The following is a 14,971-nucleotide window of genomic DNA, read 5'->3' on the forward strand; positions in this document are numbered from 1 at the left end:
ATTAAGAAAATAATTAATTAGATTATATTTGGATATGTGCCCATTAGAGGTGCACTACCTTAAAGCGATACATTGTCCTCCTTTGTCAAAGTTGACTACTTGAACTTTGTTATTTCCAAAAACAAAAGAGAGTTTGAATAAAGCGCATAACTCAAGCGATATCTCAGATGGGTTTTCATATGATAAGTGGGTGACTTTCGATGTCATCGATGCAAAATACGTTATCGTACCGAAATGCCGCAACTTAAACCTTATAGTCTACTTTAACTTCCAAAAATGCACTTAAAAACGTATGTACATGTTATCATAAAGCATACATTAAAATATACTTACAATTCTTAAAAACATTATATTATGTGTGTTATTTTGACATATTGTTTACCATACCTGACCTAATTTTGATATCCACATGATAAATGTTCTAATACATTTGCATAAAGACAGTTATTGCTCTTTGTGTCTTACACGCTTTTTTTCAATTTGATAAAGTGAGAGAATTTTATTTTACTTAATAATTTCATGTTCGACCATGATATTATTCGGCAATTCTTCTTACCCTTTTGTGAAGATTTTGCAATCAATGTGGCATCTATATTGTTAAGATGCGATTTGTTTTATTAAACGTTTTGACCCAGTTTTTGACTCCACATGATCCAGTTTCGAACGCGTTCGATATAGCATAGGCATACAAATTCTGAAAAAGACTTTATTCGAAATGGTAATAAATCCGATGATTTGAATATTGAATAATCATAGGTCGAAGTTTGACGACGGACGATGCGCGACAGACACAATGAGATCATAAAAGCTCACCGTGAGCAGGTTGTGCTTAGGTTAACAAGCAAAATATTCGCATTTGTATGTTTTAAAACAAACACAAATGTGCACTGAAATCGTTTTAATATTTATAAAAAAACATTTGGTATGCACTTTTTATTTTAAAATCACATTATCTTAGGGATTAACACATGTAAAGGTATTGCTTCAACTTTTTAACACAGTATTTATAGTTTCTTTCATAAAGCAAAAACAGCAGACTTCTGAAGCTATCACCATTCTTTTTATATGACTCACATACACATCCGCCTTCCAATAGATGTAGATCTCGGAACGCAATTGAAAGTTGAAGTAATTATGTTTTTGACATTAGTAGACCAATAAATGCTGCGTGTCAATATTTCCGTTTTGCTGACACTAAACAGAGACTTGAGGCATTGGTGCAAAACCATTAACGATAAGTAAGATAAGCCTTCAAACCATCAGGCAATCAAACCGAATAACAGATAACAACTAAGGTTGGCAGATTGTGTTTTGCAGGAAAAAAGTAAATTGACATTCTTTTTTAATGCATCCAAAACTCTAAACAAAACCCCACCATTTAAAGACCGTACATAAACTGTCTCGCGATCTATCGAGATCATTTATTTAAACGACGAGTGAATGCCGTCCAAATATAGTGTTGTATTCCGGCATAGAACCGCACACACGTGGTAGACATTTTTCTGACAATGTTCAGAAAAAAATATAAATTTCTTTTTCCCGGAAAATAAAATACTAAAATGATCCATTGAATTCTTTAAATTGTAATATGTTTGTAAATAGCAATTTTCATGACAAAAGAATAACCCCATTAAGTGACTTGATCATGGATTTTCGTATTGTTAAGAGTATTCTTCAATGTATCTACTTACTATTTGTCGGTCCTGGGATTTTAACCTGGGACATTTATAAGCAAAAAATAGCATGCTACCACTAGCCCAAGAAGGTTTTTGGTATTGGACGATTACTCCACACGCGATGCATGTTATCAAATAGATTGATTATTCATTACAAATAAATCGATATTTTAACATTTTTGATTCAGTAGTGTAATTTCGATTGTTCGAAATATATTATATACCTGTTTTTGACTCGTATGACATTTTTTGTTTGGAATATTGTCATTATAACAATCGTGTTCGCTAAGAAGTTTATTATGTCTTTTTGCGCCTGAATCTGCGTTATATAATTCGAGAAGTTTGTCCGAAGCAATGCTACGTAATTAACTTACTTGACTCAAAAAAGTTTGGACACGTTTTGAATTAAAACTGTAATTTCCAGCAGCTGCTTTTTACTTAAAGATAAACACTGTTCGGTTAGTCGTTTGACGTGTTCGACAGCCAGAGTACACGGAGGAAACCCGACCTGCCCAGTAAAGCAACCATCAACCAAGCCCATATGCGATGGGAGCGGAGATTGAAACAGGGTCGCCTAGATGAAAAGCGTGTGTACCAACCACAACGCTAGCTTGACAGCCAACCAAAATGTGAACAAATGGCCTTAACTTTGTTTAAGCAAACCATACAAAGTACTCCAATATGTTTATTGTATAAAGACATGAATGCGATGCTGAAATTAACGACATTGTGTATACATAATACATCAATTTTAACGTGTTTTCAAATCATGAGGAACAAGAACCACTCAGACTGATTGTGAAATAAATGATCAATCTTTCCGTAACATATAAGACAAGTGATATACCAAAGTTTCTTGAAGCAAATTTCAAACACACTTATCTTTCTTTGCACTATTTCTTGTTATTTACAACGTTAAATCTTATTGGCAAAAACTGTAATACATTTGTATGTTACCATGACTGTAAATAAATGCACAGAAAATAATTCCTCAAAGATCATTACCACCTTGTTTCTGAACGAGAAACATAAACACCATTCTTTTAACTATCACTCATTTTAACTTTGTGTCAAAAATAGAGCGTCTAGGTAATAAGACAGAGAATAATCGGATAAAGTAATATAAACCTTGCTTACAGTTTATGGTTTGTTTTCCTACCTTTGGTATTTTTACAACTCCGAATCCCAATTACTTATCCTAAGATGTGATAAAATCGATATCATGATGACATGTTAACAAAACAACTTTCATTTAATAAATATCCAAACTGTCGGTATTGATCTGAGCAAACAAACTGCAAAAGGCATGGATATCTGGCATAATAAACAAATAATGTCATAACATTAACACCATGCCTCTTTTGACTTGGAATAGTGAACGATAGAGATATAATTTCACGCTTTAACTCCCACATTGACTGAAGACGGACGCAATATTCCATGAAAATTTCTGTTCCTTCTGTTCCTTCCCAGCGAAGCTTCCGTACATGTTTTCGTTCGATAAATCATGTCTTTATATCTTACTAGTATGTCGCTTTTGAGGCTATGGAACTTATTATAAATACAGCAAACATTAACAAGTGTCTAATCTGTACTCATGTATAATGTTGAAAAAGCTCTTGAGAGATCATTAAAGTTCAAATATGAATCCCGAATCTACCGAGTATTAAATGTACATCCATATTACTCTAAAAGTAACCAGCAAAATACAGTATAACACAGACACGGCATATTAAACAACAGGGACCTACAGAGATATGCCGAAAAAATAAGACAGATTGTTGAACATAAACGCATGGCGATTTTAATCATTCCTATCTACCATCTATATTTGTTTAATTTGTCATAGACTGTTTTGCTGCTTTGCGATCTCCAAATGTCACGTCAAGTCCAATTTTGACGTTGAAGATTGATTGGAGTGAAAACCAGAGTAAACAAGAGTCTCATGTTCTGATCAGAAGAGTTTTCAACAAACCCTCATAGGTTAGTTACGATTTATTAACCAAATTTTGAAGTGAACAATGTTATGCAACCCAACAGGCGTATTGAAACAGTGTCCTTTGATTTTATCTAAAATCCTTGTAAAAACATCAATATCAGCCATTATCTTAAGTTAAAGCCTTCCTTTCAGCGATTTGAAGAATGAATTATTAAGTTACTAAGTTAACACATGAATGAATTAGATCTTAATACGGGAAAATGATTTTGATTTCACTTCTTGCTTAGGTGAACAAAGGCTTACGACGGACGACGCGCGACGAAAGACGCACGACAGACAAAGGGAGATCATAAAAGCTCACCATAAGCACGTTCTGCTCAGGTTATCAAACAAAATATATGCATTGGTATATTTTATAACAAACGAAAAAAACACACAATATTTTAGCACTGAAATCGTTTTAATATTTATAACAATATTTTTTTTTAATATTTGTAAATCACAGTATCTGGGGATTGGCATATATAAAGGCAATGCTTCAACTTTTTAACACAATATTACTAGATTGTTTCATTTAACAAAAAAAAGGCTACTGGGGCTAACACCATTCTTTTAAATGACTTTTATACTCATCCGCCTTCCAATAGAAATAGATCTCGAAACGCAGTTTAAAGATGAAGTTATTCTGTAATTGAAGTAATAAACCAATAATTGCTGCGTGTAAAAATTTAAGATTTGCTGATACTGAACCAAGACGTAAGGCATGGGTGCCAAAAGATGAACGATAAGTAAGATAAGCCTTCAAACCATCGGGCTATCAAACCGAAGTACAGATAACAACACCGGCTTGAAGATTGTGTTTGGCATGCACAAAATGTTTATAGACGTTTTGTTTTTATGCATCCAAAATTCTGAATTAAACCAAACCATGTGAATACCGTACATAAACGGTCCTGTTATGTATCGGGATCTTTATTTTATAAGACGAGTGAATGGCATCTAAACATATTGTTGTCTTACGGTCAAGAACTGCACACACCTGGTAGACATTGTTGTGAAAATGGTCAGAACAATGAAGAATGAATGATTAAGTTACTAAGTTCACATATGAATGAATACGATTTTAATACAGGAACATAGTTTTGATTACATTTCTTGCTTAGGTGAGCCATTGTAAGCACATGTCCGGCGTTGTGCGGCGTGCGGTGTATGTCGTCCATCTTTAGCTTTTCATCACTATAGAGGCCACATGTTTTATCCAATGTTGGTGAAATATCGGCATAATGGTAATCTTGACAAAATCTAAGCCCATTTTGAAACTGAGTCACTTACGTCCAAAATAAGGTCATCAGTTCAATGTTGGACAAATTATACAGGCCACATTCTGACTCAATCTTGATCAAACTTGGTCTGACTGTTTATCTTTAGAATGTTTACATATAATAAGAATATGGGTCAAGTGGCCATCAATGGGCCATCAGTTTAAATGTGACAGAAACCTTGTTAAAGATCTGGAAACCTCATTTTGACACTGTCTTGATTTAACTTGCTGATAAGGTAAACCCTGCAATATATGGGCCGAGTTTGAATACGTGCGATAAGAAACTAGGTCAATTGTTCAAATTTATAAAACATTGTGTTACCTATGAAGTGGCCACATATATGAAAATAATGACTCAACCATGACGAATTATGGTCATAATGTATCACCCTGGAAAGTAGTGACTTATAAAAAAGTATATTTTCTCATCCATTAAAAAAGTAATTTTATATATACCATTTTTAATTATTACATCATTATGTGTGGCCTGCACAAATTCGTGCATTTTAGTGGCGACTAAGTTAGCATATAATTATTTTGTTTATTGCAATGTTCGAATAGTGGAAAACATAAACTTTATATAAATATGCAAGATCAAAGATAACAAACGCCAAGAAAGAAGCCCTGAACGCCCATCGTTTTGTCATTGATCACAATAAAAATTTAATTTAGTATTCTCTCACCGCAACGGTGTTAGAATAAGTTGGTCGGTATAGATTTATTCAAGCGGGACAAGTATTTTTCGGCATAGTCGTTATTTATGATATTTATACAGGTGTTCTCCCTTTAGTCTTCTGGAGCTTGCAGTTTCGTAGGTGTCTAGTCCACCTCGACGTATGCTACATTCTTTTTTTGTGTTACGATCAGTCCTGATTATTTTTTTACGAATGTATGTAACGTTCCTCTTTGTATTGTATAATTCAGTTGAATGTGTCGAAATTATCGAAAACAAACATTGCGAATATGAAATAAAAGATTAATTAAGAGTAAAATATATTCAGTTTGCATAAAGTACGTGGGAGTATATTTGGGATGATATTCTGAGTAAAACAGACACGGTGTCGGCAATAATATTTTATAGTTTAACAACTATATGTCATCATAAAACTGCATAAACGTCATACGATTTCACCAACTATCATGTGTTATGTGTACGCATGAAAACATTCCAGTTATGTGTGTATCAGGACTCCCGAAAAAGACGACCAATAATATGGATTGGTTTCAGATAAATAACAGTTTCCAGTCCATCCATTATCAGACCTCACCCAGATTTGCTCACCAGCAGCAACCGTGGCAAACGCTTGCATACTGCTACACGCATAGTTGCTGCCAGCGTGGTTAACGGAATTTTGTAAAGTGGTTCCATTTTTCACAATTTCCAAACATCCCCATTGGTTCGCTTGAGAACAGTACTGCACTGCAAAGATATAAATGCCAGAAACAGGTGCCGTAAACTTGCCGGTATCGCGAGCATAGCCTTGTCCTGTATTCACAACCACAGTGTTGAAGATCGCAATTTGATTATTTGTTAAGGCAGCGTCTTTTGGTGTACGAGCGAAAAAGAGCACATTCGTTAAATCTGAAATTATATACACAAATTATATATATTTGCATGCAATTTTGATGACGGGGGAAAGCACTATGTCGTTAACATAGGAGATTTATATTGGTCAAAACATTTAACTGTAATCTTTATAAATTAATGTTTTTAAATACTGATATGATAAATAGATCAATTCTTATAAGTAAGCCATTTTTAAGACATACAGTCCGACAGAATTGTATTGGCCTTTACGAATGTACCGTTCTTTTCCGTTTCTTCCCATCTGATACATATTTGTCTATTCCGACTAAATGTTTAACGAGTTTGAGGCAAAACGTATCCTCATATTGTTTATACGAATAAAACCGTTGCTCTACTCATTCATTAGCGTTATTTAAGTATGGTTAGTAACTTAATATTACGGTGTTGACCGGATTTTTCGTTTGAAGCTTTGTACAATGACCATGTATATTTGAAATACTGCATTCGTATCATTTTAAACTCAAAATCAGACTATGAACATATTTTGTCTCCATCAATGATGCACATTAAGCATTAGACACTCGTTACCGTACGACGCACGGTTACTTTGCGTATATAAGTATATAGTATAATACTATTGTATAAATGATTGCGGTAACATAAGAAATATAATGAAGAAATAATATTGTTAGCCGTTTCCTATAAAGAGAAATTTAATCTTAATTTAAAACCGTTATTACAAATTGTGAGCAGCATCTATATTAACTCACTCTTAATTACAAGGTTTCCTATTGAAATAATTGAAAATCAAAATGAGATAATGGAGTATCAAAATAAGGTACGTGATAATTACTATAACTTTAAATACCGTAATTTGTGAGCGGATAGTTATAAGATCCATTTCAAGCTTCTGCTTCTCAAGTCCCAACGTCAAGTTTTCAATTTTCACGCTGATTGCATTAACCACTTGATTTTGTTTGTCAAGCCCCAACGTCAAGTTTTGAATTTTTCCGCTGGCATCATCAACCACTTGATTTTGTATCTCAAGTCTCGACTTCAACTGTTCAATTTTCACGCTGGCTTCATCAAGGGCAGAATTGACATTGTCATTGATGGATTTAATGTCATTTACGATCTGTTCCCATTTGATTTCGTTCCGTATCATCCTCTCCAGAACCATCTCGTCGTAGTGATACTTAGAACACACCGGACACGACGGTTCAGCTGCATGTGCCGTCAAGAGTGCGCAGGCGACAACTAAAACACACTCAATAGCTCGCATTCTGAGTCGATCTCACTGTTCCTTAGTAGTCTTGTTCAATGTCTAACGCTGAATGGATTTGCTTAATATATGCATTCGCAAGCGCAAAAAGTGTGGAGTATATGACGTCAGATGTTATTGTCTTCTGGAGCTTGAAACGATACAGATTCCAAAAGCACGCAGTAAATTGCACATTATTTATTTTTATACTGTTTACGAAATGCCAAAAAGGCGTCATAGAAGGAACAATAATTATCAGTTCACATCTTTAGGTTAATGTTTCAAAGAACAGAATCTTAATCTCCGTAAACATGCACATCTCTTTATATTCAATTTATAGAAAGATCTTAAGAAAAGTAGAAAGGAGCTGCCACCTGCTCCTTGTTAGTTAATTTTTTCGCCTGAGAAATGTTTTAACAATTTAACGTGGACTATTGAAGGAATTTTCTTTGAATTTATAAATGACGCATATTACATTTGTCCAGCATATTTTCATCGAGTATTTATGATATTTTTATTAAAATTTCTATATACAACGCTAATCATGTTTATAGTATACGCCTCCAGTGGGTTTCGAGCTCACGCCAACAAAATTAGCGCACTTCAATGGGTATTTTTCACTAACAGGGTGCTTTAATCAAAAAGTGGTACTGTTTATAAGCGTTTATAAAAATGGCACATGTGTGTAAATGAACCATTGAGTGAATTTTTTTAAGCACCTTACCGTACATGCTGGCGATATGTCCCTTTAAACGTATGATATGTATCACTCACACAAAAAATCGGACATTCATGAAATGTATAATATAGAAGGCTGAGATGTAGGTCGTATTACTCTCTGATTTTGTCTTACTAATCAAGCTTGTTTGGACATTATATTAAAGAAGATATATTATATCAAAACTGTGGTAACTTGCTTAGAATAAACATTTCTTTATATCATCGCACAACACGATTAATTGGCACTGACAAGCAATGACCTAGTTCGACAGTATGTGTGTATTGGATTTTTCATGTGTCATAAATAGTTAAGTGAATGTCCTTTTGTTACTTCTTTAGATTGAATGTTGGAAAACATCGATTGTTGTACACATGAAATATTTTCGTTTTGCACTAACTCAATGAAAATCCTAAGTTTCGAAAAGTTTCGCACAATATTCGAAATGACGTCTTCAAATTGCTTAAGATAGGGCACGAACACTATGTCCGTAACATGGATTCTACGTGAAATTTAGGATACTAAACTTTGTGCATGTATCGTTAAAAATGAATACATATAAACAAGTTAAAGCAGATGTATTCCGCGAAATTCATCATCATGTTATTGAGTATTACAGAATAATACTATTCTGAATGATATTTTCTCAAATTTTAAATGACTAAAACTTTTTGTATTTCTAATGCTGTTTAAACAGAAATACTATTTATTGTATGTCATTCAAGAGAATATTACGCCAACTTAAGATTTTTTGTATATGTGTATCTATGCATATAAATGAATATAATTATATACATGTGTGAATGTGCGTGCGTGCGGACATGCGCGTGTTTCGGATGAAATATGTGAATCTTTTTGCTCTACTACATGAAATTACTGTATACTGTTTTAGCATGCTATTGTTAAGCATTGTTTACCACTCGACTATATGTTTAAATACTATGCTAACCATTTGTGCACACACCATTGTCTGCATGAATTGTAATATATATGTATGTGTCAGGGGCCGGATGCCTATATCACAAATAAACAGATTCATATATAAGAACTTTATAAGAACGCGGGAAATTGGAATACTGCACGCCACAATGAGTAACTAGAGATACCAAATAGCGTCAGAGTTGAACAGACTTGGGAGCTAATCCGGACCTTGTAATTCAGTCCATTATTTGGAATCCATTTCATATATCCTGTGGAGTGATAATAAGTAAGGGTTTCGTCAAATTTGAATTTATATTTGTTTTACAGCACGCTGTACTTTAAAAAGAATCGCAGCTTATTGAAAGAATGCAATCCATAGCCAATACTTCTTAAGGAAGCATAATACTGAAATTCTCTGATTCTGTAAGCTCTCTGTCAGACAGAACACTAATAGAGTGTTAACTATCCCGTATTCTCATAGTATCGTTGTATCGTGAGTTAAACGACTTCACTTGAAAACCCCTAAAGAAGTGTTTTACAGTTAATGCTTTTCAATTTTTGGAAGGTTTAATGTCATGGATATATTTAAATACATATAACAATTTGTGTATGCTTTTTTCATTACATAATATAGAGTTGGACAAGTATATAAGCAATTATTAATGTTTACATATGTTAAAACAAAACAAAGCTACTGGGGCACGTGTCATTATATTTGCATGACGTATGCCTCAGTCACAAATAATTCGGCCGAAGTGTCCGATCTCCAGGCATCGGGGAGACTGGACACGTCGGAGCCGTCCGCCGTCCGATGAGTGACAAAGTTTAAAACCTCAGTCACAAATAGACACCAATCACCGTCCGATCAGCGGCCGACTTTTTTTTACCGCTCATCGGGATCGCGCCGGCCGATGATCGCACGCACATCGGGTCATTTTGTGGCATCGGGTGGCGTCCGGATTAATTTTTTTATATCACAGTTTGTTTTACCCGACATCGGGCCCGGGAAAGAATCGAGTTGAGATCGAAAAAAGATCGGACGATCAACAAACGGTTATCGCCCGGCGTGCGCCCGACATCGGATTCATTGTTCGTGTATCATAACGAGCATCGTCCGGCGTCCGTCGGGCATCGTGTGGAGGCCCTCCGGCAATCAGACGGTCGCCGGCCGATGTGTATACCTCTGGGAAATACCTTTACTTTTGCCGATACACGTTCAATGAATCCGATGTCGGGCGATTGCCGGGCGATACCCGTGCGTTGATCGTCCGATCTTGTTTCGATCTCAACTCGATTCCTTCCCGGGTCCGACCTAGGGTAAAATTTTAAGTGATAATTAAAATTAATCCGGACGCCGCCCGATGCTACATATTGGCCCGGTTTCCGTGCGATCATCGGCCGGTCGCCAGCCCGATGAGCAGAAAAATACGTCGGCCGCTGATCGGACGGTGATCGGTGACTATTTGTGACTGAGGTATAAATACGCATCATCCTTCCAATTGAAATGGATCTCGGAATTCAATTGAGATGAATTGTGGAATTGACATTAATAGACGCATAACTGCGGCTCGCCAACATGTAAAAGTTACTGATACCGAGCCTTGAGCCATCAGTTCCAAAACATTAACGATAAGTTATATAATTAAGATATCAAAGGAATCTAACAACAGTTTTCTTTTAAAACATATGGCTTGTCTCACGGTAACATTACAGCTTCTTCGTCGAAAGCATGCCATTAAGCCATCATTCCAAATAACAAACTAAACAAAGACTGGCAGATTGTGCTGTGCGTGAACAAAAAGTGATTTGACGTTCTGCTGTTATGCCTTCCGAAGCACGGGGGAAAACCCTCACAAACTTCTAACATTAATGTTATTTCTGTTGTTCTCTATTCGTTTATTGTTGTCAGTTAAATGTTCAGATTGCGATTGTTAAAATTGTATTCATGCGTTTCAACAATACGTTTCCTATTTTTAGGGACTATTTTACGTATGGTAATTGTTTGTAGTTTCAGCGTATTAACTGTTATTATCCTCCCTCATTCATCAAGTTTTTTTGATAACTTGGTAACAATATTCTTACAAGAAATACATGTAGTTTCACAATGGCATAACCTACAAAATGTTTAAATAGCAGAGAGGCGTACACATCTCAAATGTGGGCGTTACTAAAATTATATCGGCAAGAGACATGATAATTATGGTAATGAGTGGAGTTAATTTGTGTATTCGGTCAGGGGTGTAATAACAAAGTATTCGGTCAGCGTCTCCAATGTAGTTGTGGAATGGTGGATAATAAAAGACAGCTCCGGGTTGAATTTTTTAAGGCTATCTAAAAACAATTGAGCTCGAAACGCTATCTGAACAAAATGGCATCAATAATGAAAATATCGCTTACAACTGAAACTTTAAAACAGATCAATTACACTATTTGAGCTTTCAAATCAGTCATTAACAAAAATTAATAAAACGGCACGCTTCTTTTTATAAGAACTGTAATCCAATGCTCATAACAATAGCAAAAAAACGATGATAATGTGCGCTTTTATTTTCTGTTCTTCCATCCATTCATCTTAATTCAATTTAAACAACCATATTTTTTGGAAACGTTTGTATCGAATACTAACTATCCTGACCAAAAACACGATTTACTGAACAGAGCAAATTGATGGTGTTAATATTAAAGTTCCCTATTATGCATGACAAACACAAACTCTAAAATATATTTAGGATTTGCTCGATGCATATTTATCAAACTTTTATTTCTATAATATTTTATAGAACCACCTTCGTTTAACTCGACCCCCATAAATTTCACTACGACCTCATGGCTGTAATCAGTTTTTATTTTTATTATTTATTAACGTGCATTGAAAACAACAGGGGTCGAAATCAAGTGCCCTGAAAAACAGTGAGTTCTTCAAACAATAGTTCATAAATAATTTCAACTTTGCAGAAACCATTTGCATATTGAACACAACAGACCTGTTCAATGTTAAAAAATAGTTGGCATTTCATCACATCGAATGCCGATTACAAATGTATTGAACTGTATTATAAGGATTTCAAAAGCTGTGTCAATATCCATAGCACTATTGTGTCCATATTTATAAACTATGTTGTGTTTTCATCGGGAAGGTGCTTTGTTTGGATTGTGCAAAAACTATATATTTCTTAAAATGACCATTTCGATACGTTTTAAATTGCATATATAGTATTCTTTGTGTTCAGTTCATGTTTTAAAAGATAAAAGGTCCGTTGCTTGAGCAATAAACTGATACCGTTGTTTCTGTCAAAAATCGATTTTGACCCATTTCATGTTTCTCTGAATCTTAATTTTCCATATTGCCCATAGCATGCTGGCCGTTTTGAACGTTTCATGCAAACTTCCCTATGAAGTTAAACTGTGTGCAGTGGAACGGATTTCCCTCTTTTACATTATATGGTTTTAACAGTTTATTTATAGGGACTAAAATGTTTCCATTTTAGCAAAGTTGAACTCATCTTGTATTTTTGCTAACAAAATTGCTACCCGTTATTTACATATTTTTGTGGATTTCATAAAAAATAAGTTTAAATTAACAAAAGATTATATATAAATAATTATAGTTTACATTTCGATTTTTTTTCCCAAACGCTAAACCATACAAATGTAAATTTTACTTTTTTATACCATATGTGTTAACATTTATGACAGCAATTATTTTATAATTTATTTAAAACATACCTTCCAATTCCCGCAATTTAATATAGAGATCATTTTTCTCTTCCTCATAGTTTGCTGTTAAATGTGTAATCTTCGCGTTTTCCTCAGACATCGTATTAAGAAAAGACTTTACATGTTCGTTCAAATCTTCATTGTGTCTCATCATCAGCTCCAATTTCAACTTATTCCGGATCATTTTTTCTAACAACTGTTCTTCATATTCAAATTTTGGTTTGTGCATTACTAAATTCTTATCGTTTTGAAAGTTTGAGCAGAGCTTTGTTTTAAAATAATTTACATAAATTTTAGTATCGATTTTGATTATCCATTAGACATGTCAGTGGCCATTTGCTAATTCGACTACTGGTAATTCTAATTTAGCAAGAAGTTTGTTGAGAATGCTTTTGATGAATTAAGGAAAAGATGGCAAAGCTTTTCCCGGTTTAAAATATCATGAACAAAATATGCCTCACATTGGCTAAATTCTCCATAATTCTAAAAGTATTTATTTACAAAGTGTACCCAATTTGTTTCATTGAATATCCATTAGACATGTCAGTAGCCATTTGCTAATTCGACTACTGGTAATTCACGTTGTGCTCAGGGTAACAAACAAAATATATGCAATTGTATGTTTAAAAAAAATACTTGTGCACTGAAATCGTTCTAATATTTATAACAATTTTTGTATGAATATTTTAAATCACATTTCATCTATCTGTGGAAGTGACACATATAAAGGCATTGCTTCAACTTTTTAACAATATATTTATAGATGTTTTCATATACCAAACACACGAGGCTTCTAGGGTTTACACCATTCTGTTAAAATGACTTATATCCGCCTTCCAATAGAAAAATATCTCGGCACGCAATTGAAAGATGAAGTATTTATGTAAATGACATTAATAGACCAATACATGCTACGAGTCAAAATTTTAGATTTGCTGATAATGAACCTTGACTTGAGGAATGGGTGCCACACCATGAACGATGAGTAAGAGTAACCTTCAAACCATCAGGCCATCACACCGAATAACAGATAACACTGCAGGCTGGCAGATTGTGTTTTGCATAAAAAATGTTCATTGACGTTCTCCTTTTATGCATCCAAAACACAGAACGAAACCCCACTATTTGAGGATTGTACATAAACTGTCTTTTTATTTATCGGGCTCATTTTTTTCACACAATTTTATGACATATTAGCATATTGTTGTCTTACAGCCTAGAACTGCACACACCTGGTAGACATTTTTCTTGATATCAATCGGGATCATTTTTTTACAAGACAAGTGAAAGCATCTAAACATATTGTTGTCTTACGGCCTAGAACTGCACACACCTGGTAGACATTTTTCTGACAATTTTCGGGAAAAAAAGAATATGAATTTCTTATTCCCGGAACATAAAGTACTAAAATAATCCATTGAATTATTCAAATTGAAAAATGTTTGTGAACAACGATTTTTATGAGAAATGAACAACACCATGAAAGGGACTTGGTCAGAGATTTACGATATTTTAGATTATGTTTCAATGTATTTACTAACTATATTGACTGTCCCATAAGTTTAGACCGGGACTTTAATAAGTAAATGATAGCATGCTACCACTAGAACAAGAAGGCCTTTGGTATTGGACAATTTTTTTAAATCGAATAGATTGAGTATTTATTATAAATACATCGATAGTTTACATTTTTTGTTTCGGTAGTGTTATTTCGCCTGTTTGAAAAATATTATATCACGTTTTTTACTCGTATGGCATTTTTTGTTTGGAATATTTTCAATTTAACAATCATGTACACTAAGAAGGTCATTATTACTTTTCGCGCCTGATTCTGCGTTATATAATTCAAGAAGTTTGCCGAAGCAATGCTACGTAATTAACATACTAGAC

The 14,971-nt window shown here is 34.3% G+C and overlaps 1 protein-coding gene across 2 annotated transcripts in view; it reads right to left on the bottom strand.

The window, feature by feature from the left end:
• Window positions 1–5,995: 5,995 nt before the first annotated feature.
• LOC127833540 (heavy metal-binding protein HIP-like) overlaps window positions 5,996–14,971 on the bottom strand; it is a 36,688-nt gene continuing 27,712 nt past the window's right edge. The window contains exons 1-2 of one of the 2 annotated variants that reach the window (XM_052358851.1): window positions 7,333–7,766; window positions 6,375–6,518 (exon numbers count right to left, since the gene is read on the bottom strand). In XM_052358851.1, coding sequence (XP_052214811.1) covers window positions 6,513–6,518; window positions 7,333–7,746 — 420 coding nt within the window. In that variant the 5' untranslated portion in view covers window positions 7,747–7,766 and the 3' untranslated portion in view covers window positions 6,375–6,512. Of the gene's footprint in view, window positions 6,519–7,332; window positions 7,767–14,971 lie in introns of those variants that run through there. The other variant, XM_052358849.1, reaches the window with a different exon arrangement.

Source organism: Dreissena polymorpha, chromosome 6, assembly GCF_020536995.1.
Source record: "Dreissena polymorpha isolate Duluth1 chromosome 6, UMN_Dpol_1.0, whole genome shotgun sequence".
Lineage (NCBI taxonomy): Eukaryota > Metazoa > Mollusca > Bivalvia > Myida > Dreissenidae > Dreissena > Dreissena polymorpha.